The sequence below is a fragment of the Nothoprocta perdicaria genome, unplaced genomic scaffold (genome assembly GCF_003342845.1).
Source record: "Nothoprocta perdicaria isolate Ctin4 unplaced genomic scaffold, notPer1 scaffold_65, whole genome shotgun sequence".
In the NCBI taxonomy this organism is placed as follows: Eukaryota; Metazoa; Chordata; class Aves; order Tinamiformes; family Tinamidae; genus Nothoprocta; species Nothoprocta perdicaria.
The window spans coordinates 2,500,931-2,526,540 of NW_020455921.1; the positions used below are offsets into that span (position 1 = coordinate 2,500,931).

General features: G+C 35.2%; 1 protein-coding gene and 1 long non-coding RNA gene across 2 annotated transcripts in view; both read right to left on the reverse strand.

Annotated features, from left to right (window-relative positions):
- Window positions 1-9,979, reverse strand: part of LOC112956589 (lipoxygenase homology domain-containing protein 1) — a 124,683-nt gene extending 114,704 nt beyond the window's left edge. Inside the window, exons 1-4 of the mRNA XM_026050096.1 lie at window positions 9,914-9,979; window positions 8,184-8,361; window positions 6,379-6,531; window positions 1,630-1,832 (exon numbers count right to left, since the gene is read on the reverse strand). Of these exons, the coding sequence (XP_025905881.1) occupies window positions 1,630-1,832; window positions 6,379-6,531; window positions 8,184-8,361; window positions 9,914-9,979 (600 nt within the window). The remainder of the gene's footprint in view (window positions 1-1,629; window positions 1,833-6,378; window positions 6,532-8,183; window positions 8,362-9,913) is intronic.
- Window positions 9,980-18,895: 8,916 nt separating this feature from the next.
- Window positions 18,896-24,576, reverse strand: LOC112956595. Its single transcript, XR_003251073.1, has 3 exons — window positions 24,497-24,576; window positions 19,552-19,703; window positions 18,896-18,968 (listed from the first exon to the last, which is right to left on the reverse strand). It is a non-coding gene; the product is annotated as an uncharacterized LOC112956595 (long non-coding RNA).
- Window positions 24,577-25,610: the final 1,034 nt, after the last annotated feature.

Below are 25,610 nucleotides of genomic sequence, written 5' to 3' on the forward strand. Positions count from 1 at the left end.
AGACATCATCTTTTCATTCACAGTATTGGTGTTCAGTGAATATGTATTGCTGTCATGTTTTCTGCTTATTCTAATTAATTCCTCCTTAGATCTTTTGGCATATGTGGTCATTTCAAGTTTCAACACAAAATCTGGACTTGTCAGAACACGAAGAGTACCTTCTGCCCAAAATTTTCCTTATCTGGCCAAGGGAAGAATCCTTATGGTAAAGGGTGTATTATCATCCTCCTAACAATACCAGAAACTATAGGTATAGCAAAGCTGAATACTTTAAAAACAAAATTTGATATCTTTTTCTCTAGGAAATATCAATGAAAATGCATCAAAAGTATCAAATTTGCAAAGATTCAAATGTTAAAAAGTAGCTGTAATTTTAAAAAGTGACTAATTTTAATGTACACTTATCCTGGTAAACAAGAAGAGGATAGTGCTTAAAGAGAAAAAAAAATAGGAAAAAAAAGACATCTTACTCATAGACTTTTTCTTTGTGATTCTATCTACTGCAGGCTAAAGAGGGAAAAGTACTTTGGTGACATTTGTTTTGTCATGCCTGAAAGCAATAGCATGGTGTGATGTAAAGAATCATAGTAGTAGCCCCAGCTGATGGAAAGATTCTGTTCCCTCACAAGATCRATATCTAGAGTGCACAGCTCTAACAGGCAATAGCTTTGTTAGAGAAGAGAAATTGGTCTATATCTTCAAGAACATATAGATTAACATTGCAAACATGCCATTATTCAAAAGTGCTTATGATTTATTCACTAACTCAGAGACCTGGATTCCCAGTGGATGATCACATAGAGTATACGTGCTTAAAAATGAACTTTACAGCTTGCTATCTTGCTGCCTGTGCCTCATTCATACAAATGAATATTTTTATAAGCAACAAAAATGATCTTGGTTTACACCAAGATTGTATTAGCAGAGTAAGTACTGAAAAGAAATGTGCAAAATGTGCAAAGTATCACTGCTGCTTAAACTGAAGACAGCAACAGAACACATGCATTTTACAYAGAAACCTTTGAACAAAGCAGAAATTTTAGCCTTTTGGTAATTTCCTCTCTGCCTATCTATGTATAATTTTATTTGCAACGTAGATGGGATGTTTTCAAAAAATTGCARAACTCTATGTTTTCAAGATAATGCACGGGCTACTGTCTTCTTAGTAATCCCATATATAAAATTTCCGGAATTCCAGCTATTTGTACTATGGTGTCTGAAAAATGGCCAAGCTCTATCTTTCATAACTGAACTAGTTCCAGGGTATCCATTTTCTAATATGCTTTGAAAACTATATACCGGAATATTGGATTATTACACTAGATAAAATATTTCAGGAGTGGATAGTTTTTAAAGCTAGTTAAAATCAGATACCTTCAAGAAAGCAATTTATTTCTGAAGTTGTCCTGATTTGGCTACTGAATGAGGAAAAGAAGATATAAAATAAGAACATTTTTTTCTATTGCTAACTATATGCACAAGCTAGATTTAACGCAGTATTCATRGAGACTATACAGCAATTTATTTTATGCAGTAAACATAAGAGAAAAATATTTCTTCTTTTCACATGACAGAACAATCTTTGGAAAGGTACATAGTAAAATAATGTTCTTAGCCTTCATTAGCTACCTGAAATTCATTCTCCTGCCTGGAAAGAAACATCTGCTCTCTGTTGTCCTTGACAAGAGTTATTGGTCCAGCTACTCCTCTGTCTCCATATATCCAGAGAATGACACTTGCTTGAGTTCCTGAATTTCCCGTCAGCACTGACACTTTCCATTCATCATCCGAAGGAAGGGGACACTCAGCACCTTGGGGATTTCTCATTTCCTCTGTGAAATACAGAACATTACCRGGAGATCAAAATCGACGTGAAACTGCCAGTTGCTGTTGTAACGCCAGCACACAGGAGAACATAACAGAGAGAGGATTGTATTTTTTATGGCAAGYGAGGTAGTCTAAAAAATTGATTTATGCTTCTTGTCTAGACCAAAATGTTCTGATTAGTTGAGTTACAAGATGCAACTGGAAAAGAACATGCCTCTCTCACATATACTATCATCAGGTTATTCTTTCTTTTTTTAAGTTGCTAGTATGAACAGCCATGGCCATGAAACACATCTGCTTCCTTGCCCTAAGATTTAAAATCAAAAGAACTACCCATAAATACTACTTGATGTCTTATGCTGAAACATTGCTTAACAGAATCAGCATTTGGAGAACAAATTTATTTTGAATGAAAAAAGTAATTCAAGAAATTTTCTTCAAATTAAATATTAATTAAATATTGTAAAATATTCAGAAAAAGATATCCCTGCCTATCAACATGCAAGCATTCAGTGCCTGTATTTGGACTAAAGAAAGTTCTGAATAAATGACATAATAACAGTAGAGCACACTTTATGAGTAAATTTCACAAATTAGAGTACTAAGCAAATGTAGTTTTTGAAACACATATTTTGCTTCAGAATAGAATATATTGATCTTTCATCTACCTTTCAGAGAAAAAAAATATTCACAGAGACCTCAAATAACTCCCATCAATATAAAGTGTATATATAAAAAAGACTCTCTTAGCATAAAGGAAAGTAATTTTGAGTATTTTAATCCAAATGTAGCTAACATAAGGCAGATTTATAGAACACCTTTTTAAAAACACTACCACTATTCATGAAGCCTTTCCACATATCTAGGAAGAGGGAATCCTTGTCCCTAGGAATTTATACTCCAAGCATTAGGTTTGAAGAGATGCACAAACACGTTGTCTAATATGCTATCTACTGCAGAGGTTTCTGAATTTCCCCTCACAAAGCCTTTTCATGTGGCTGCAAAGATACTTCTTAATATGCCAATTGTAATGAATATAATCTGCACTGTGGATTAATTTTCTTTTGTTTCTCTTAGCACATCCCTCATCCATTAATTGGCTTTCAAACTCTTGGAGGCCAGAGGCTCCAAATACGTAAGAGAATTCACTTAAGATATCACAGAATTCATAAAAACCAATGATTCTGGTTTGTTCAAGAACTCCCCAATGCATCAGCATACTTCCATGTGGACAAGATAACTTACTATCAGAATCCTCTGCTTTTTAACTTTGCTTCGTTAAAATGCTAAGAGAAATAAATTAAAAAAAAAAAACGCATTATGGGGTATAGCACAACTCTAAAAATACATTTGTCAAATTTTCAAGTGTTTATTGTAACAAAGCAACCATTTTAGAAAAAAAAATGACAATTTTAACATCTTAGATGAGTTTAACTTCTCATAATTGAAGCCCTCCATTGTTTTCACTTGTAACTCAGAGAGCCAGAGCTCTTTCCAGCTATCTAACACCACACCTTACTTGTTTAGGTAGAAGATGTGACTCACAAGTATTCCCCAGTAAACAGATTCAAATAATCATGAAATATGCTATTAAAAGCATAAAGAATCAAGAGCTGCTCTGCATCCTTCATTCTAATTAAAAGAATTCCATACTCTGGCAGTTGCTAACCAAAGTAGCTCCTGCAAGCAAAGAGCTCTGCCTACCTAGTGAAAATAATTACTATATTCTTCTGAGGCTTGAAATGTTTTTTTGCCACATAATATACTGTCTCTTCTTACACATGAAAATCAGTGTCATTGACATGCTAAAAATATTCCAGTTTGAAAAGAGGATTTGATGGTTACCCTGAATTAGTCATGGGAGTTTATACACTTCGGGGCACAATGATGTAAATCCATAGTGACAAATATTCATTCTGATAAATCTGATGAGAATGATGGAGAAGTTACAACCCTCTACATAGCCTCATAAAAAAAATCATTTCTGACTTTACTTATCCCAAATCTAAAACAATATGAAAGTAATCTAAGAGTTCTAAGAGGTCATATGATTGAATGACAGTCTTGAAATAACAGTCAGTGAAAATAGTGTCCAGAGCAGAATCTTGTGCAGTAACCTAAATGGTTCTTTGGTAACATTATTTCCAATGTAAATCAAATGGAAATTAAACATCTTATTTCTTTATTATTTTGCACTAAAATAAAAATTAATAGCAACTAATAAAAATTAACAGTATTTCAGACACACAAGAAAGGAGCATGCAGGGTATGGAAATTACTCCTCAGAGACAATCTGTTAATACTGAACCACAAAGTTGTTCTCAGCATCATAAGCTTTGTTGTTGCTTTTGGACCTCCTATTTCAATTTTACTGGCACATGCAGACATGTTTTCACCAATGAAATTTAAAGAAGATTACAGAAGGGGACAAACAAAGAAGAAATTGCCAGTACTATGTCACCTGGGAAATCACAAAATATTCCTTCATTATCACTGTTTGATAGAGTGTATGACAGTAATTTATATTGTCAGGAGAGCTATTCATTTTGGATGGCTTTTGCATCTCAATTGTGGATTTTTAAAATCCACAATTAGTAGTTYGAATCTTTAGTGCATTTTGCTTCATGTCCTTTATCCCTAAACTTTCTCTGCTCTTCTAACTGTAAACAAATTCTCTTTTCTGTCCTGGCCAGCACAATTGACTAGTCTTGAGTCTGGAATGTGGTGCTTTATATGTATTCTAATTGAGGTGGTCTTTGTAGGGCGAAAGCAGTGTGTTGAGGAATAGAGAATTTGCACCCCTACTGATGTAGCACAGTTTTTGTTTAATCCTTAAACCAGAATTATTTGTGGAAAAACAGAGATCAGTTAGCAGATCCAATCAGAAAAGATGGTCTGGACTTTCTAAGAGTAAACCTGTTTTAAATTGGGATGTTAAGTATAGAGCTAGATTGCATATTAATTGCAAGTATCATGTTTTTCTGAATGTTAGTTCTTAGAATAAAGAAAAAATAAATGAGTATTCAATCAATATTGATTAGAAATTAAGGCTCACCCTCAGATGCCAATAGTCAGTTTTTAAAGTATTGTGAGGGAAAACGACTAAAACTATATGAGCATTTTCTTCAGAAGACAAAGTAACTTTAATATTTCTATTCATTTTGCATGAGTAGAACCTACATTTACAAATGTCACACGCACTAACAGTGTTATATACTTAACCAATTTTATGTTTGATATTGCTTCTATAAAAGCATCTTTAGTATTCAAACCTAAAATCAAGTTGCTGCTTTTTGTGTGTTGTTGCCTTGAGTTTTAAATTCAGCACATCACATTATTTGCAGACAGCCTACACCACTTTGAGAAGGCTATGTGACACAGTAATTCAACATGAAGTCCCAGATTAGAAACTGGAAGTGGGTGTTTTGAGTTAAGAATGGAAACATTGTCATAAACACGTAGCAGTAATTTAGAAATAATAACCCACACCTTTGAATTTAAGCAATGCATTTTGGTTCAACTCCTAGTATTTCAAAATCTTTCCTTTTACTTCACATGTACCCCAGGACTAAGTTCGCTATGTTTATCATTGGTTCACATTGGCTTCATGTGTTCATGGTTCACAGGTTTTATGTGCATTTCAAAATAGCAGTTTGAGCAACAGGCAAAGAAAAAAAAAAAAAAAAAAAGAGCTGCCCAGTTGAAGCATTTGCCTTATGAATGCCTTTGTGACTAGCTCCTAGTGACTTTGCCTATTTTCTCATACTGACAACCCCAGCATAGTCTTGCCTTTATTTTTTTTTCAGCTATGTGGATGTATCTCTATATGCTATTCAGATCTCAGTAGTTTGCATATACCCCATCTGTTTTTGATGGTAATATTACACAATTCAAGTTGTGAAGTCAAAGTATCCTTGAGAAGAACAAAATAAATGAGGGACAGGAAGAAACTTTGCTTATCCCAACTCTTTAACATTTGTATCACTAGTTGACTCTTGTTTAGCTCCTCAGTCACAGCTTCTCTAGTTACTAGGATGTTGAATATTCCCAGAAATATGTTGATATGGGAAAATCATTGCCTTAGACAATTTACGAAATTAACACAGCTTAAGTAAAGCCATGAGTGGAACAATTTTTAATTATTCCTACCCAACTAACCATAGAGATGAAGCTAGCATGCTTCATATTTAGACCTTATTCTTTCCCCAGTAAGTGAAAAAGAAACTAAAAAGGAATCTGACATAAATCTGGATAGCATAAAAAGGAAATATTCCATTCTTTCAGTGGGCTTTTGCTAGGTCTCTCTCTTATATTAGCCTAATTTAGGCTACAGATCTTCTCACAGGAAGAGAAAGAAAAAAGGCAAATAGATTAGATGGCTGGATACTTAGAAAATGATATTGTGAAATTATTTAACAGTTATATAATGATCATTGACTAAATAATAAACCAAAAAAAAAACTTCTTATTGACCTAATTCCTTGTGAACATGCATACAAGGTAGACATAATGTAGTACTACATAAGAAATATTTTGTAGATTACTGCTTACCTGTGGGTGGAAAAGTTATAGGGCTTTGGGACCCTGCCTTCTGGGTTGGTTGCTGTTCAGATTGCTCATTTGCTGGTTGGTGTTCAGATTCTCTGAAAGCTTTTGTCTTTCGGTTGGGTGCTGCAGATGTTCCCATGGGCTCCTCACGGCCAACTAAAACAGTGAAATGCTAACTCTGTCACTAGCTACAAATCACTTGCTTTTTCTCACTCAGAAGTATCTCATATATGCAATGACAAACACTAATAATAGACCTTGCAATTGTTCTGCCGAACAGATGCCAAGATCTTTTTTCTATGTACCACACAGCCACTAGTAATAGGCTTTCATTGTTAGCAGCATGCAATGAAAAGTAGAAAAAATATGGCATGCCAATAAAAATCCATTTACTGCTTTGAAAATCTAAGTAACAATTTAACATTGATGTATGAATCAAATGAGTTGCTCAAACGTAGTTTTCCTCAAGATAAGCTTCCCACTCTCCCAATATTTCCTTTCTTAAAGTGGAGAATGCTGAAAAGAAAAGTGCTAGAGGCCATTTGTGATAATATTAAATAGCAAACAGATAAATCTTGGTTGCTCTGCCAGAAAATATTAGTTCCTTTTATCTTATTTTTACTGAGTTAAAGGTATTGGGGGAAACCCCTAACATTTAGCTTTGTTTTAACAGCATCAAATAGCACTATTTTGTTAACTTCCATGGGAAACCCAATCCTCCAAATAGTACAAAAGAAAATTCTTTCCTCTTTTGTACAAAGACACATTGACTAAAGCATTTTTGCTCCCTGAATGGTGGGGATGCCATTACAGTGGCTTTCACAGTGCTTCAGTGCTTCTTAGTCAAAATAGACATAAAACAAAATAGTAAGAGTGTATGTTATGATACACTGATCATAGCTGATCAAAGCATTCTAGATGAACTTGTACTGCTTGTATTTGAAAAAACATCCAAAGGAATTTAAAACTGATGGCTACTTTTTCACATAATCTTTCTTCTCTTGATCTCTGTCACATTTTCTACAAGATACAAATTTAAAAATTGTAATTTTGGCATTCTCTGTAGGTTTAACATGATAATGCTGGCTGGTAACAATTAACCAAATGAAAAAAACTTAATATTAACTTAATTATTTGAAATAAACTAGTGCAGGAGAGGAGACAAGCAGGCAATCCAGTGACCATGATCCAGAGAGTGCTGAGAGGGAATTTCTCAGTCCTCACTAGTCAACTAAAATAGTTCAGCCTAGTGAGGGAGCATTTGACTGCCATAGCTTTCACATCTGACTATAGGGCAGAAGAAACAATCTACTTGAGGGTATAGGGAAGTGCACAATATTTTGCACCATTAAAAATGAAATTACCCTGATGACTCTCARGTATAGGCTCTCTAAAGTCTACAGATTTTCTTGTAAAAATAGGAAAGACTGGTATAGCTTGCTGCAAGGTAGCATCTCCCAGGCTTCCCTTATCTGTATCCAGAATGGAGAACAGACCCAAGATATCAACTACTTTGTCACTTTTTAAGTGTCTTATACTCAAAAATTTTCTTATTCAGTTAAAAAAAAAAGTTTCTTCTGAATTATTTATTGAAAAAAAGACTAAAAATAAGAAAAAAAAAAGAATTAAAAAAAACAAGCCACTTAGGGGAAATTGTGTGGGTATAATAAACTTTTCACCCTTAAAAGAACTAAAATCCTGCAAAGTGAATTGTGTAAGCCTAACTTTTATGTTTTTACTTCAAGTCTTGCCAAAAAAAACCCCACTAATCACAAACGCAAACTGTAGCATATTAAGAAATCACGTACATTTGATGACCTGTGGATAGAATAAAATATTTTTTTCTCCAGTGTGAATAACTGGCTTAGCCTGTCCATCCGGCAGAAGACCAACATATATTCCTTTGTTTCTCACTGATTCTAGACTTACAGATCCACTTTCCAAATTATGTTCAATTTTAAAGTGACAATATTCATCACCAGTGCCCTATGAAATCAAAACAGAAACATGAAATTCAATCATTGAACAGATGTGGTTAGGGAACTTGGATGTTTAGTAAGACTTGAACACTACTTTCTTCTTCTAATTACATTTCAAATTTCGATTCTTCTTAATATCTTATATTATTACACACATACATGCATATCTACATCTTGGGCCAATTTATTCTGCTGTTGTCAGGTAAGACCAGTCACATAAACCGAGTATGTGAAAGACCACATATGAAAGTATCCTGATTCATGTTAGGACTTAGCAAAGTCTAAGATATCTTGAAAGCAGTTTCTCACGTAGTCAATTTTCAAGTCAAGAGAGCATTGAACGTGAAAGAACTATAACAGACAACTGAGGAAATACATATGAATACATAATGCCTATTTGCTAGTATTACCTGAGATAATGTTATTATATTTTTTCTGTTTTTGATAACTGCTGCTACTACCTGCTCTTAACGTTTTTAATACGCATTTCATAGTACTTACAGGGTAAATTTAAAAGCCTTTACTCAATCCACACACTTCTAAGAGGACTAGAACTTTAGTAGTAATCCCAGTTTGATATTCCTTAGATAGAAGTCCTTTCATATATTATACTTTAAACTTTTTATGTTTAATGCATTTTGATGCAATAACTRCTAGAAAGAAAAGCACAAGCTGCATGTGAAACTCTCCTTTTGGTCTTTGCAAAATCTATTGGAGTCAATGGAACAACTGTCGTAGATCTCAGCTGCTTATATCTTAACATTAGTGTTAAGATTAGTGCATTAGTGCATTAGTGTTTTTGCCATCAGTCATTAATTTAGACATAATACCACTTTAAATCACAAAAAAAAAGTTTGCATGCTACCACATTCAAAACTWTATCAATTGTTATCAATAAACAGATATAGGATTAGTAAACATTGAGTGTAATGATTAAATTTATTTCTTCTCARTTTTAAATTTCCAGCTGGAGAAGACTGTGGGTCTAAAAATTAGAATATCTCAATCTTTTTCCAAAYTTAATTTTATTCTTAAATACAAAGAATATTTATAAATGCTAAAGTAACTTCAATAATAAATTCTACATTGTTGGTTGATGAAGAAAATCAGATGTTGAATTTCAAATGAAATAGAATTGTTCAGTAAAATTGGTTAAAAAAATGAATAAAACACCATCACTTCACAGCATCAACATCCTTCCAAAAAGTTCACATCAGTACAACCATAGTTATTTCTATAGAAAAGGTATTACTGCAAATAGGTCTTGACACAGCCAGCATTAGCGATAGATAGGCTTCAATCGCATCGACTTTCTCAATAATTTAAAAATAGAATTAGATTTTACAATCAACTGTCAAATGCATCTAACAACATGCCTTGCGGTATTGCTTTCATTCCTTGGGCAAATGATGGAGAAGATATGACCAATTTTAAATTGGGCAATACTTTTATCACATTATTGTTCAAGAAACAAAAAAAAAAAAAAAAAAAAAAAAAAAGATTCACTAAAAATTTACCCAAGTAAAATACAGAAGAAAATATAAACAGGAATTGCTTACTGTTCCATTACACTGGCCGTCTTTTATCTTCAAATACATCTGTGGATTTCTCACGCTCTCAAACATGCAGACTCCAGAGCAGACTTTATGCACTTTCCAGTAGGATTCCTGCTGCTGACGTCCCGCTCCACTGCAGCTCCCATCAGGTTTAAGCGAGAGAGCCTGGCACAGGCTGGTGTTGAGCAGGATGATGGCACCATGATGAAACACACCCTTCGGATCAGAGGCAGCAAGTCCTTCATCAAGAGCACAGCATCTCTCCACACTTATCTTTGATATTTTTAGTCTATAGTGATTTAAGCACTTTTTTTTTTGTGCATTTGCATACATAAAATGTAAATAAATAAGTCCCAGATAATTCAAGTATACCTTCAGCCTTGGAATATGCGCTGTAATGCTGTGCAGCCACTAACCTGAATAGTGGAAGCCCTTCACTACCCCACAGTTTCACTGCTTTCTACTGTCTAGCAGTGTAGCATAACATTGAGAAGACTTTGGGCAAGCTAAAAAACATTCATTTCAAATCAAGTAACTTCCTTGCAGCTCTCCTCCATGTACATACCTTCTTTCTCTTGGAAATTTTCCTTAAAATTTGGAGAATACATCTTTTATTTCTCTAGGTTTTAATTTATTTGCACAGCCACARGATCTCCATATCTTTCCCTTGAAGAGCTGTAAAGGAAAACTTATCAAGCAACACCTACCTATTAAACTGTAGTTTAGCTCCACCTCGTGGAAGAGGACCACGCTTTCAGCCTAAATCCACTGAGATTTAATTAAATACAATCTGCTTTATAAGGCTAAATTTCAAAAGGGTCTTCTTAAGGTCTTTCCAGCCACCTTACCTTGACATGCACAACAAATTCTTTAGAAAGTCCAGCGTATCCTGTGGTTTCATCAGCTCCTTTGCCTTGAAGACTGAATGTCACGGTGTGACCTGGATTCCTGGCAGACTCCAGAATGGCACAGCGATCTGGTTGCAGGTGCACACACAGCTCRCAGTGAGTCTCCCCTTTGCTCTAACACAGTCAAAGTCAGAATAATCAATGGTATGAACTACAAGACGTAGTCAAATCCAAAACAGAGAGTATGCTGGCACAGTTTTAGCTTCTACATTACACTGAGGCTACCAGTTTAATGTGAAAATGCCTTTCTGTTCTCTCAGGCTTGCTTGCTTTTTCATACTTTCATACTTAAACAAAACTAGGACTTTAATAAACACTAAATGCAAATAATCAACCAGATAATTTGAGAGACTTGTGATTCACATAATTTCACATTTTTATCAGTATTTCTCAGGATTTTTCAAAACGTGAGGAATCAATATTTCTATAGAAAATTTTCCTTTACAATACACTACATTTTGAAGAGAGATCTTCACACTCAAAAAAAAAAAAAAAAAATCTATCAAATCCTGTATAGATTTTAAAAAGCAAAGGAAAAAAATGGACGGATTTTATAGGTGATTTTGAAATAAGTGAGATAGCATGTCCTTCAAAATATGATCAGATGTGCCTTTCAAGGTCAACTGTCATCTTTTTATTGTCGTTCTGGTTTATATTTACATGTCTTCCTTCCAAGGACCTCAATGACTTTTAAGTAAAAACAATTTTTTTCTCATATTCCCTTGGAAGAGGAGGAAAAAAAAAAAAAAAAAAAGGAGAGCCAGTGTTTAAATAGGTTGCTCAAGCTCATAACTTGTCAGTAACATACACACAGAAAACAGAAATCCAAAATGCAAGCACACAGTTAACACTCTTTTGTGCTGATACATTCTACATGAAACATCATTGGCTGCAAGAGGTTTTCTTTATCAGAATTATACTAATGAACATGAACACTAGAAAGTCTTGCAAGCAGATCTGACAGTTTGCCTGGCAGCTTGAAGCTATTCCCATTGAGAGACCKAATTCTGCTGAAGGCTTTCTATTCCCTCTAATGCCAGTGCACATCATGTAAGAGAGGAATGGGGCCTCCTTTCACTATTAGATTATTCACTGATTAAATAATAGAATGGGAGAGAATTTCTTCCTTTGTCAGTAGGGAGTTCCATCAGCAGGAACTAACTCCACAGCTGCATTTGCCCCCTTCCTTATTGCCAGTGCTGAGAAAGAAAGACAATAGTAAGCCTTTGAAGATGGGATGAAACAGTAAGGATCAAAATAAAGGTGGAATATTTTAGTTCACTTATGATAGGCAGATTACTTAGAAACAAAACACAAAGGAAAGAAATGGGCATTTAAAATCAGCCCTTAAAAATGGTACTTATCCAAAATGAGGAGATACTTGGGTATTAAAACTATCTTGTCAGCATGTGGCAAGTCAATATAAATCACAGCTTGAAACAATCTGGTATCAATACACCAAATCAATTAGTCCATTAAAAAAAAAAATCACTAAGGATTAAAAATTAGGCTGCGAGATACAGGTTCTAAACAAAATCCCAGGTTTGAATTTGCCTAGCAATGTGCAGAGTCCTGGGTCCATTCTGTAGATCTTAGCTTCTTATCTGATTGGAAGCGTGATTATTTATTAGACAGATTTAAAATAGTATTACATTTAGATAGATAATGAGATATTGTCATGAAACAGCAATCAGAGCATTTCCTACCTTTCCAGTTACATAGCCATTGACAACAGCAAGAGCAAGATGTGGCATCTGATGACTGCTGAATATGCATATATTTTTCCTTTTGACCAACACAACAAAAATACCTAAGAGTTTAATGAAAAAAAGGGTAGGAGTATGAAAGATTATTAATTTGTATTTGTATCTAATTACAATAATTGATTTATCATTTTCAAGATGAAAGAATGAAATAAGTATTTACTAACATAACATATTGACCTCTGATCAATGAATCCCATTTTCACTCATTAGAACATTTAGAGATTGTTACCAAGTTCTTTGCCTGGAGGAAAGTAACCCTGAGAAGTAAGAGTATATTTTTTATTTTTTCATGAATTTTTTAAAATTTTAAAAACTCCATAAAAAGGAAGCCAGGGATGTCAATGCAATGAACTGGGTTATAGCAACCAAATTTATGCAATGTTAGTAGCATAAAATTCTCAGGCAGGAAAACAAACTTAATTTTACTATATTAATATGAGGATTTATAAAACAAATCTTGCAGTGTGGCTCATGCCTCTAAAATTTTAATTGTCCAGTATGCTTTATAGTTGCCTCTTCTAGCTTCAAAATACTGACGAAAGCTAAAGAAATGACATTTTTATTGTCTCCACCAGCAGCAGTTGATTGTTATAACAACTATTGTACCATGACTTCATATCACCCTGTTTGGAAGCTGCAGTTTCCTCCAGGCGAGTCCTGGGTGATGTAAGATTTTGACAGTGTCCTTGGGAAAACAGAATTACATTCAGGCAATGCTCGTTGTGCTCATTGGGATGATGCCACAATTTATAGGAGACCTTGGACCTAAAATAGTGATGGGACTTGCAGTGCTCAGAGCAACACAGGAAGTGACACCTAATTGTCAATTTGGGTCTTATGTTTCATATAGAAAAAGAATTATCTGGGAAATTAAAAAGCCCTGAACCAAATCATCACCTCATATRATCTGCCAGGACTACTTTCAGAATCTTTAAAATATATCGCTTATATCTGGTAAAAATCTAGGGTCATATTTATTATTAAGCAGTTCTGCCAATATCTGAGACATGCAGTTTCCTGCTAGGAAAGGCTAGTTTATGTTGGAAGACTTTATTCCAAAGCATATGGAAAGCAGCAGAGCCTCAAAATGAAAATTTAAATCACAGTTTTGAAGTCAACGCATTGACATTGACTTCTGCTGTACATGTTTACATGCTCAAGCTGCCATACAAACTGCTGCACATGTAAGTGACCCAAACAAATCTGATAGAAATAGACAGAGGAAAACATACTCTGAAGGCATAAAAAATACGTGATAGGTTTATATTATTTTTGTACTTGTGTTCATTTTGTACGCTGAAATATAAAAATAAGGTGACATAATTTTTCCTAGATGACTATGTCTATTTCTCTGATATCAGGGCAACTTCATAATGTAAAAAATCAAGCTCTTTCTGATCAGTGGTTTAATTTCCGAGTAYTACTAAGTCTTTGGGAAGTTGCATMTCATATACATGGAAACATTTTTCTGACTTCCAACCTCATTAATTAATCCAACAGCCAGCTTACATCAATTTGGTTTCTATCTAACATTGTTTCTAAGATAATTAATTATATTTCTTATACTTAACTATTGATATTTGTGGTAGTTGTGCATCAGGTTTGCACAGTAGATTGATCATATAGCTCATAAAACTGTACAGGCGAGATTCATGGGGAATTAAAACACATAAAATAGCATGTAAAAATATTCTGAAAATGTAAAAATACACTAAAAATGTACAGAACGCAATAAAAAGGTCACATGCTTATATCTGAAAATACCATTAGAAATGCAATAATTTTTAGAAAGGAGAGTACCTTCTGGCTAAAAATTGGGCAACATTCTGCTGAATTTGAATTCTGCATATGAGGAGATCATGAATTCTCTGATGCTTTATGAAATCAAATCAGATATAATCCATCAGTCACAGACACAGCACTAACAAGCAGCAAAGGTATGTTTCCTGCAACAGCACAGCTTAGAGGTCAGATTCCTACAATAGCACCTTCTTTTACTAAGTCACTRTTTGTGATCTTGAGTTGAACTCCTCAAAGGAAGGGTATTGCTGCGGAACTGTTTTTTAAACACTAGAAATACTCTGAATTGTTCATGTCATAGATCAAATCTCTCGAGTTATTCAKTGTTCAAATCACCGGACAACTTAAATTCAAAACCCAATACTGGTAACTCATAAAAACAGTTTTAGGAAAACAGAGTAAATTTCACTTTCAATGCTTGGCAATACTACAAATATCTCATTATTCATTTGAGTTTTTGAGCAACAGTTTTTCTGAAATGCTTTTATTAGCTATGCTGCGGAGTATTCACCTCCCTTTCTTTACTTKCACGTGGGCTTTAAGAGTCTATTCTGTCATTCCAAAAATATGTGTGCAGAGTCCGAGAAAAGATGTGAGAAATGCTGAACAGATCCGCCACTACCAAGATAATAAAAATGCTGGTGCCTAATCTAAAACTATCTAGAATAAGTGTCAGTATCATGCTAAAACTGAAGCTGGAAACTGGAAGAAAAAGTGTTAAAATGAAAGACGAGGATGAAACAAAACTGAATTACACCTGGAAACTCAAAATTGCTAGTTTTAAGTTTGGGTGGATCTATTACAAAAGAGTTTAACTGTTCTTGCCATGACAGTTCCTTCAGGGATTATCCAAACCCTTGGTGAGAAGTTTCTGTTTTCTAAGACAAAGGCAGTGAAAAGATATTATGAGAGATTTGTCCTTTTTTTACAGGTAATGTAAACATCTTATTTGTGAATTCTTATAACCATTAACATGTAAATTTTAAGGGAAAAAAGACATATCTGTTCACAGCAGGAGTGACTACAGAAAGATCTCAGTGATACATGAAGTCCTCTTCTTTTTGTATGTTTCGTACATAAAAACAGACAAAAAATACCATATTTATTTTTCTTATCACCAAGAGCATCAACTTTCCCRTCTGGATTCAGGCATATGAAACCACGGGTGAGCTTGTTGTAGAACTGAAGCATAYTGCCTTCTTGAAACTTCCACTTTTCCGCAGCCCACTGGTTTTGTAAACAAGAAGAAAAGACTTATGAGAAGATGTAACACAGGAATTTGGGGTACATGAGAAGAACTGACCTCAAAGCTTATTTTGAATCACAACAAATAGTTTAAAATAACAATATAAAAGTATGTTCTTACACTTTCCTCTCTCTTGAGTTCCAGCTCTTGCCCTGTAGAGACAAAAAGCACAYGATTAGTTTACACAGTATCTTCATGTCCTCTGACACATCTGTATTTAGGCTAGGTTCTCCTCCCCACCAGTCTTCACTTACTTCCAGAAAATGGGCCAGATTCTGTCACAATCAGTTCTCTAGCGATTTTGCCATCATCCTCCCCATGGTCCAGCCATCTAAAAAACAGAACTGATTGCTGTATTATAAATTTTATTTATAATTTCCACAGCATGCTATGCATGATATTTGCTTTCTGTTGTGTTCATTAGGGCCTCAAAACTGCCAAACAATATAAATACCCATTTTTAAGGAAAAGAGTTTGACTTTTGCAGACATGCTTTTTAATTTTTTTTTTCTTTTCTGAGGGTATGTGGGAGAGCAGTTCTTGATGAAACATATACATAAATTTTTTCCTGTACAGACATACAAGGGTCTAAGCCAGTAACTACAAATCAGAGGGGTCAGATTGAACCCAGMTCAACAATAAAAGGTTCTGTGGCATGATGTTTTCTCTTCCTGTCTACAAAAAGGCTACATCAGGATGAAAACTTTACTGTGTTCTGCAAAACCCTACACAGAAAGGCAAATACAACCTAGGCAACACTCTMACTGTATCTCAATTGTATTTTTACAATGCCTTTGTACTTGCTTCACATATACTTACATAAATTAAGTCTAACTCCATTTCAGTCAAAGGGATTCACACATTGTGAGAGCAAAATCAGCAAGAATGGTATCAAACTCTAACAATAACTAGCACGTACACTGTATTTTTCTGCCCGAAATGGATTTGAGCTCTCCCTAAATTATGTATGAAACTAGCATTATAGATCTCTTCATAGCAGTTCATCTCATCTAGAATACAGAAGTAAAATTAGGTCGGGCAAAGATGAGGTGCTGTATCTGATAGGCAGAAAGTCTTTACTCACACATAAATCAGCTTCAGTGTGCACATCGCTCACTTGGAGCTGTCTTAGGCAGTTATTTATTCACTCAGAGAAGTAAGAGAAGGAAATAGAACCGAGGTGCCACTGGCAAGTTGTAGCTGTATTCGTACGTGACTGGACTTTGCCATGCCTAATATTTGCACTGGTCTTTATCAATTAAGATGTTGAGAATTAACCAGGAATAGATAAAATTAGAAGTAAGTGAGCTATAAAACAGAAGATTCAGAAGTGCAGTATCTGCAGGAGGGAAGATAGGGAAATTAAGATCGCTTCAAATTATGTTGCAGCTCATTACAGACCATAAGGCAAACAAGGGGAAAAGAGATGCTCTCAGACAGCTACCTTAGTGATAACCATTCCACAAWATCTTGAAATCTGATTCTGAGCTCTGTGTCAGATCCAAAGCTTTGGATATGAGAAATGTGCCAGAAAACACCTATTAAATATTCCATGAAGTACAAGAATGGAAACATTCCATGTAGAATTTTTCACTGACTATTCATTATCTCCAATGTACCAGATGTTAAGGTAGGAACAACCTTTTATCATCAGAAAATTGYAAAAGGAATCAGGTCATTTTAGGTTTCTAGGAAACATGCTTCTCCCTTGATGGTACATTTCCTAAGAAAAAAACATGAGTATATAGAGCTTTATTAAAAACCTAATCCAATGGAAACATTACCAACCTGTGACAAAAGAAAGTATAATCCAGACCTGTGATAGGATCCTTGATTACAACTTTGTCCAGAAACCAGCCATTCCCTTAAAACAAATTTCAAAATTAAAATTAACTTATGAGCAGCAGGTTTAATGAAGTCTGACTTCCCGTGGCTTTCTCTGTTACACTGGAACTGCAATATCCTCAGCAATACTGGCAGGTTTCTAGTGCCACAGATGTCCTTCTGGCTGTATAGGAGATGGTACATGCTGTAGACAGACTGGGATTAGTTTATGGATCTGCAAGCTGCTTGTTCTCTACCTAGCTGTCATGACTGATCATACACCCCACTCCCCGCCGCCCACAATCAAGGCTATTTTTTGATATTGTTCAGTTCTGAGGCCCTGATATTAGGAAAAAAAAATATACATGGAAAGAGTAGTCAAGTGTTAGAACAGGCTGCCCAAAGAAGTGTTGGAGTYACTATCCCTGGCAGGGTTCAAGAAACGTGCAGATGAGGCACTTAGGGATATGGTTTAACACGCATGGTGCTGAAGGACATAAGTTGGACTTGTTGATTTTTAAAGTCTTTCCAACAGTAATGATTCTATGATTCTATGAAAACTATCTTAAGGTGAAAATGAAATCTGGGTGATAATCTGAAAACCAAATCAATTATTGATCAGAAAGAAATCTGTTATCAAAACTGAAATGGAATTGCACTGTATCTTGCTCTGAGCTACAAACCTCCAGGAGTGCATAAAACTATGGATGGTCCATAGGAGGTAAAAGAAAAATATGAGATTGCCATCAGCAGCTGGTTGTTTTTGTTGGGTTTTTTTTTTTGTTCTTTTTGTCTAGAAGGGTTCTTGTCTGTAAACCAAAGAGGTCAAAGGCACTTGGACTAGGAAACTTTTCTTTCCTTACACGTTTTCAGGGCAGATAGATAGACAGAAACTCTCATCGAATTTGGCATAGCCTGTCTAAGTTTCTATGTGTACAGTGCAAATGAATTTATAATTAAAATATAGGGGAGTATTTCCTTAAAATTAAATTATAATTAAATTAAATATATTAATACTTTAATATATATTATATATAAAATATATGTATTATATATTAATATATTAATATATTAATATATATTATATCTTTTAATATAATTAAAATATAGCAGAGGATTTGAGCGTTATCTCTCAGGCAGCCCTGGATCACAGGCATCGAGCAATGGCCACTCATGGAGGAAGACTAGAAAGCAAATGTTGTGTTCTTTTCTTTATACCRAGAGAACATGTTGAAATGCAGGTAAATAAGGGAAGAATGAGGTATGACTGAACATAAGAAAAGGGCAGAGGACTATTTTATGACTTGTTTAGCATTGTCCCATCCGTACAACTCTGCTATCTGATTCAAAATATGCTGCTATTTTATACTGAATTTAAGCTCAAATATTTAGAAAACCCTGTACATTATATTTAGTGATTATAAACACCTCTGACCTGATCCAAGGCCATTGTGTCCAATAACGATCTTGTACAAGTGCCCAAGGTGCACAGCTTCAATAGGAAAGTTGTCTGTCTGTAATCAATCAACAAAAATTCACTAAGATCTAGAAAGCAAAATAGTCTTCAGTCATGCAATCTGAAAGATCTTCTTAAACTCATACATCTTTGCCAATCATGATCTATAAAATATCAGATAGCAACAGAACAAATAAAGCAAGACAGAATTCTTGCAACAACAGAAATTATGAAGCCTAATCACTTTGCTAATATGAGAAGTTCTACTCAGATGAGTGGATTAGAGTCAGAAAACAGAAACTTACCTAAAGCTTAATTGACTAAACAATTACAAACTGCAGCAGATTTCAGCATTAGAAGTACACATAAAAAATCTAAAGTTTCATTTTCTTTCCATCTATTGAACCAAACATATTAAAGAATTAAAAATAAAAGTATGTAGTTTACCTATTTTATAAACAAATTTAAAATTTTCTTCCAAAAACACTGATATGCCTTTTGAAAGTAACTTTAGGTTAATTACACAATTTGGGGAGGAATATTGAAATATAATACCTATATAAAATATAATACTTTTTCTGAGATGACTGAGAGAGAAAACTAAGCCAAACACATCAGAAAACGTATTTTTTTTTACTCACCTGTCCATTTAAAAATTTCTTGGGTTTTGGTGACCTGTGCAGCTGTCTTGAACCTGTATCACCTCTTTCTCCATAGATAGAAATATAGACATCAGCTTCAGTTCCAGCATTCCACAGCTCTCCTGTTGTCACATGCACTTCATAGACAGTCACTGAAAATAAAAGATGACAGCTTTTCATATAGCAAACACTATTGTAGCTACAGTATCATACAGCAGCCAAAGTAGGGTAGTTACTGCATAAAGTTTTTTAAAAAAATCTGTTAAGTAGAATTTTTTAAAAATCTGTTAAGAAAACAATTTTTTTTTGTTTTATATTTATGTTTTTTAGCCCAGAATGTCACTGTGGGGAATGCAGAACTGAGTTTGAAATGCATAACTGTATTTTTTGGTTCCGCAGAATCTCTTGAAGTCATCACAAAGCAGAAAAGTAAGAGACATAAGTTTAAACTGAGTCATCATAAGTGAGAACAAAATTTAAACAGTCAATGGGTGTCATGAAACTTTTGAATACGGTTAACCCAAAAAGCAAAAATCTAGCACCATAGTTTTCTAGGACCATAGAATTCAGAAAGCTGTGCTGCTTTAAAATTTTAGTGCTTCATGCAATAGGATAGTATAAACTTCCTCTATTACATTAATATGAAAATTCTTTAAATACTGTGAGTTTGTGAGGAAAAATCTAGGACCTAAATTTAATAACTATTTGGTTGAAATGTATAATCCACAATAAAATAAAATCTAAGTCAAAATCCCTGGAGCTTGAGATGTTGATACATAAATAATAGATATCCATATATAAACTGTGCTTATTAAAATACAGATGTAGGAAACCCAGAAAATCCAGAATGTGCAATTATTCAAATTATGCAGCAATGCTCTTCCACAGGAACATGAGAAAGGCAAAGTTTACAGGCAGTAATAAAATATTTTGTTCGACCAAATGATATACAAAGGCAGAGAAAAGGCAGAGAAAATAATCTCCTCTTCTGGATGTAGGTGTCCTTGTCCTTCTCTGCCTTTCCAAATAAAAAAGACTTTCTGGACTTCTGGGTCCAGAACCATATCAACATTATCATCATTCTATTATTGTTCCCACCTGAAATATGTTATGAAATTTGACTTCAGTTCATCAGTAGGATATTACTCAGAGTTCACTCTTCTGATGTCCAAACACCTTTTTTAATAATCAGTGCCAACCCATTCATGATCAACCTATATCTGGAGTTGTGCCAAGTGTTTTTTTAGTCTTCTTTTCATGCTTACTTTGTATTTATTTATTTATTATTTATTTATTATTTATTATATTAGTATTATTATATACAAGCTGCTCAAAAAAATTGGATAGAAGCAACAATCTAGCTAAATCAGTATATAATCTGCATGCATTATTTTAATGTGCCCACACAGAGCACTAGGATTAGGATGTTTCTAGCACCAAAGTGAGCTCATTTAGATGTGCTCACCGGGTAGCTCTAAACTCCACTGGAATATTGCACTACAGACATGCTCTGTAAAAAAAAATAAGAACAAAAGCTTGAAATAGTTAAATAAAAAAAATCAAGTATTTATTTTATAAGTTTTGACACTTCCTTCACCCTTGCATAAAGCTGGGAATCATGCTGGTATTTATAATTTTTACACTTTTTATCCTGAGTATTAGTAGATTGTCTTTCCTTTAGATACTCCATGGACTATTTTTCAGAACAGAGATTAAGAGAGGAAACTGTATTCTTTATTTTGGTCTATAAGTATAAAACTTTACATTTGTAAACATGGTACTCTCAGCCTAGTATCTGTGAAACTTTTTTTTCCCCTCTCTGCCTATGAATTGTGAGAAGTAGGACAAAAAGGTAGAATGTACTTCTTTGTCTGATCAACTAGTATGTCAGGGAAAAAAAGCCATGTATTAATGACAGAAGCTTTTGACAGTTTTCCTCAGAATATATCCGTCTCAATAATTAAAATAGTTTTCATTTAACAGCTGTTAGCTGATGTTTTACTTTATCTACACTGTGTACGATGTCACCACCTGATTTGTGTAAACTGATATCTCATTCTATGTAGAAACTATGGCAGAGGCAGGATGTAGAATCCATTTCTCCATGTCAACACTCCATATCTAAAATTATGACAAACCTCTATCTTCATGGATTTCCTTCTTACATTAACCATCCATTTTCTGCCTCTGTGACAAGAAAAGTAGAATTCCAACAGTAACCAAACACTGTGTAACACTAATTTATCCCCAGAGCATATAATAACTGGCATATAATTAAGGACTCTGCCATAGTGCATTGTTAGAAAGGGCCAAAATTAGGATAGCTCAGGAAAAAAAGTCAAATGTATTGCTGTTTGGTGCCTCAAAATCAGAGCTATGAAGTCTCTATGTAATATTTCTTAGCGGTTTTATTTAATTCTCACATTTTTCCCCGTGAATATGAAAGACTGTTAAATCAGAAAGCGTTTCAGCCTCCTCTTGTTCAGAAATTGGTTATAAAGTGCCTCTCATCATCTCTCTCTCTCAGGCTGAATCCAGTCCTCTTCATTTGTTCTGTTATCAAACTATCTTCTCTGAAGTTAAAAGCTATGCTCTCCTTTCTGCCTCATGCAGAAATCTAACACTGACAGAAAGCAGCAGAGGCTCTTTCAATTACTGAGTTAGAGCAGAAACTCCCTTCTCCCACCCTTCACACAACTCCTCTAATACTCTGGTTGGCAGAAGTATACAGATGTTCCTTTCTTCCTCTTCCTGTGTGAGGGAGAAGTTACCAAGGATAAAATGCAGACTGAGAGAGTGGCTGATAAAATCACCTGATAATAAAAATCTTTCATTATTTCTTTATTTCAGAAACAAACAGCTTAGAAAGTAGAGCCTGAAATTAGAAGTCTCGTATGTACAGTCAAGGTGCCAGAATACTGAGTAAGGAAGGAAGCTCTGGAAAGAACTGCTATTGCAAGGTAGGAATTCAAATTCATTCAAATTAATTACATGTTAATGATAATTAATAAATAACATGTTGATGTTCATTATTTATTGTTTATTTAAAAGGTTAGATTTTTTTTTACTATTGCATGAGTTGCCCTATGCTAATAATATTTAGAGTTTCCCAAAGAGATCAGACCTGAAGGAAGGAGGTTAACTACTTCTGGGACTTTTCATTTCTTGGGGCATAAGGATCCTAACCATCCTGGATCCCAATTCACTGTGGTTAGTGCTAGCCAACCTTTCTCCATAGCATTTCATGAGCCATTTACTGCTACTAGCTAGATTGCTGGAAAAAAATCTTTCCTGCTATTCTTTTTCTTTCAAAGGTGTATTAATGAGTTACATGTATTTTTGCCACTTTTCTAAAGTTCTTAACCTCAGTGTTCAGTCATTATAGGTTCAAATACAGATCAAGATAACTGAGTTCTTTGGTAGTAAAATGCCCAATGGCATGTTGCTCCACATTCACGTGCCATTTTCTAGATACTCAATTTTTTTTCTCATCCTCTAGCCTGTACCCATAAAACTAATGGATGATAACATTTCATACCTGATCAGCAAAAGTACTGCAATTTCACCAAATATTTCTTATACTATTAATCATTCTGAAAAGTGGGTCAATAGGTTTTAGAGAGTGATAGAGGGAATTTCTCATACTGTATTAACCTTGTACTCTGGAGTTTTCCTGGAAAACTCCAGTTTTCCTGGAAAGAGAGAAGAGGAGGACCAGGAACATATCCCAGGTGGATCTTGCTCAAGAGAAAGGTGCAGTAATATTGGTGTTGCAATGACATTTTCCCATCACATGCACATCCTAAAAGATAGGAATAGCTACCCCAGCTTCTTGCTCCCTCACCAACATCTTRCCTCACAAATGCTCCTGTGCTTTCCTGGGGCTACGAAGGAGCATTGCCAGCTGTAGAGAAGTGAAAAATATATACAGTCTTTGCCCACCCCCTTCCCATTGCTAAAGCAAAGCGACAGTATAGCAAAACAAATCCCTCAGAGAATCATAGAATCATGCTTAGAAGACACCTTCAAGATCATCAAGTTCAGCCTTAAACCCATCACCACCCTGCCTACTAAACCATGTTCTTAGGTGCCTCATCTACACATTTCTTGAACACTGCCAGAGATGGTGACTCCAACACTTTCCCTGGGCAGCCTCTTCCAACGCTTCATCACTCTGTCTGTGTAGAAATTTTTCCAGTGTCTAACTTGAACCTCCCCTGGCGCAACTTGAGACCATTTTCTCTTGTCCTATCTGTAGTTATTTTGGAGAAGGGATTGAATTCCACCTCCCTACATGGGTGACAGGTATTGGTGCAGTACCACAAAAGATAGGCCATTACAACCACTAATGCCACAACAGCAGCAGCGCTTAATAATGTTGGCATTGATTGGTATCCTGGACCCTTAGAGTTACAAAGCAATTCTGGTATTAGCATGAAAAGTGTGGGGATTTGTATACGTATAAAGTATCTGTTGTTGAAGTTTTATTCCAAACTCAGAAATTAAAATTAAAACTGCAGTTACAATAGTCATGCCAAATTATCATCCTCAGCTATAGAAAGTGGGGTTTGTGATCTGACTCATAATGACTTCATGATTTTCATATGTTTCTTCTGTTTCCTGATTTTTATGAATACAAAAGATTGTCTGTAAGATCTTGTTACCATTGTCTCTATTTTTAGATGCTGAAAATCTTAGCAAAGCAGGAGTCTTTTGGAAAAAAACAAAAAAGGAAAATTCAACTCATTAGGTTAAGGACTCTGCCATCTCCTCTCCAGTGAATTTTAACCTTTTTAATCTGAGTATGATGAGTAATCAGAAGAAAAGAACACAGAAGAAGCATTGCAGCTGCCAAAAAGTAGTAGAGGGACTGATGAAAATAGCAAGTTCATCTCTACCAGTCTGAGTCCGTGGCCTRACGTGGCTGATGTGATATTAGGCTTACCAGGAAGAATGGGTTGACCGTGATRTAAAACAGGAAGTTCCAGGCAGATTTCCCCATCATCTCGGTCCCAGGTTAGCCATCGATGTGCGGGGAAGTAAAACTGCTCCCCTGAGTAGAGGTTCAGTAACTGCACCTAAAGCAGCACCAAGAATTACAACTTAAGTCACTGCAACTTCAGCTGGAGTAGTAGCAGACGATGTTTGTGGGAGTCATAGAATCATAGAATGCTTAAGGTTGGAAGGGACCTCAGAGGTCACCTAGTCCAACMCCCTGCTCACGCAGGGTCACCTAGAGCACGTGGCACAGGKCTGCGTCCAAAYGGGTTTTAAAGATCTCCAAAGAAGGAGACTCCACAACCTCTCTGGGCTGCCTGTTCCAGGGCTCTGTCACCCTCACTGGCAAAAAGTGTTTCCTTAAGTTCCTGTGGAACTTTTGGTGCCTCAGCTTGTGGCCATTTSCTCTAGTCCTGTCRCTGGCCACCACTGAAAAGAGGCCGGTCCCCTCCTCCTCACTGCCTCCCTTGAGGTATTTATACACCCTGATCACTAAGTCTGCTGTAATCTGTGCAGGTAGAGGTCTGTGCTAACAGATAGGATCATAGACCCATGGTTTTGGGGCATGCCTGTTCCCTGGACACAAAAATCTCCAATCTTCACTTAATCATATTCAAAAGCATAGGTCAGGGGAAGTCAAGTAAAGCCCCACCAAATAGGAATTATTGGCTGAGATACTGTCCTGAAAAGAATAGCCATGTTATTCAGGTTAACAGATCCATATGTACCTGTGCTAGGTGGCATGCCTTACCAAACAGCAATGCTTGCAACAGTAGGCCTTTTAACCTGTTTTCTTATTACAACAGGTATTAAAGGAACAGATTTTGGTTCTTTAACACTGCTTGTGACATAAATGGATTGTGAAAGCACAAGCCACACACTAACATGTCAGAGGAAAATTTCTTCCATACCCAACCTGTAGTACAGAGTAGCAAACAAACTGTGTGCACACACTCGCTGAAGAAAAGAAAGAGCTCGAGTTAACCTATAATTCCAAATGTTCAATAGTCAGCTTTTCAAAAGTTGGTATATATTAGAATAGTCCTTGATACTGTTAATTT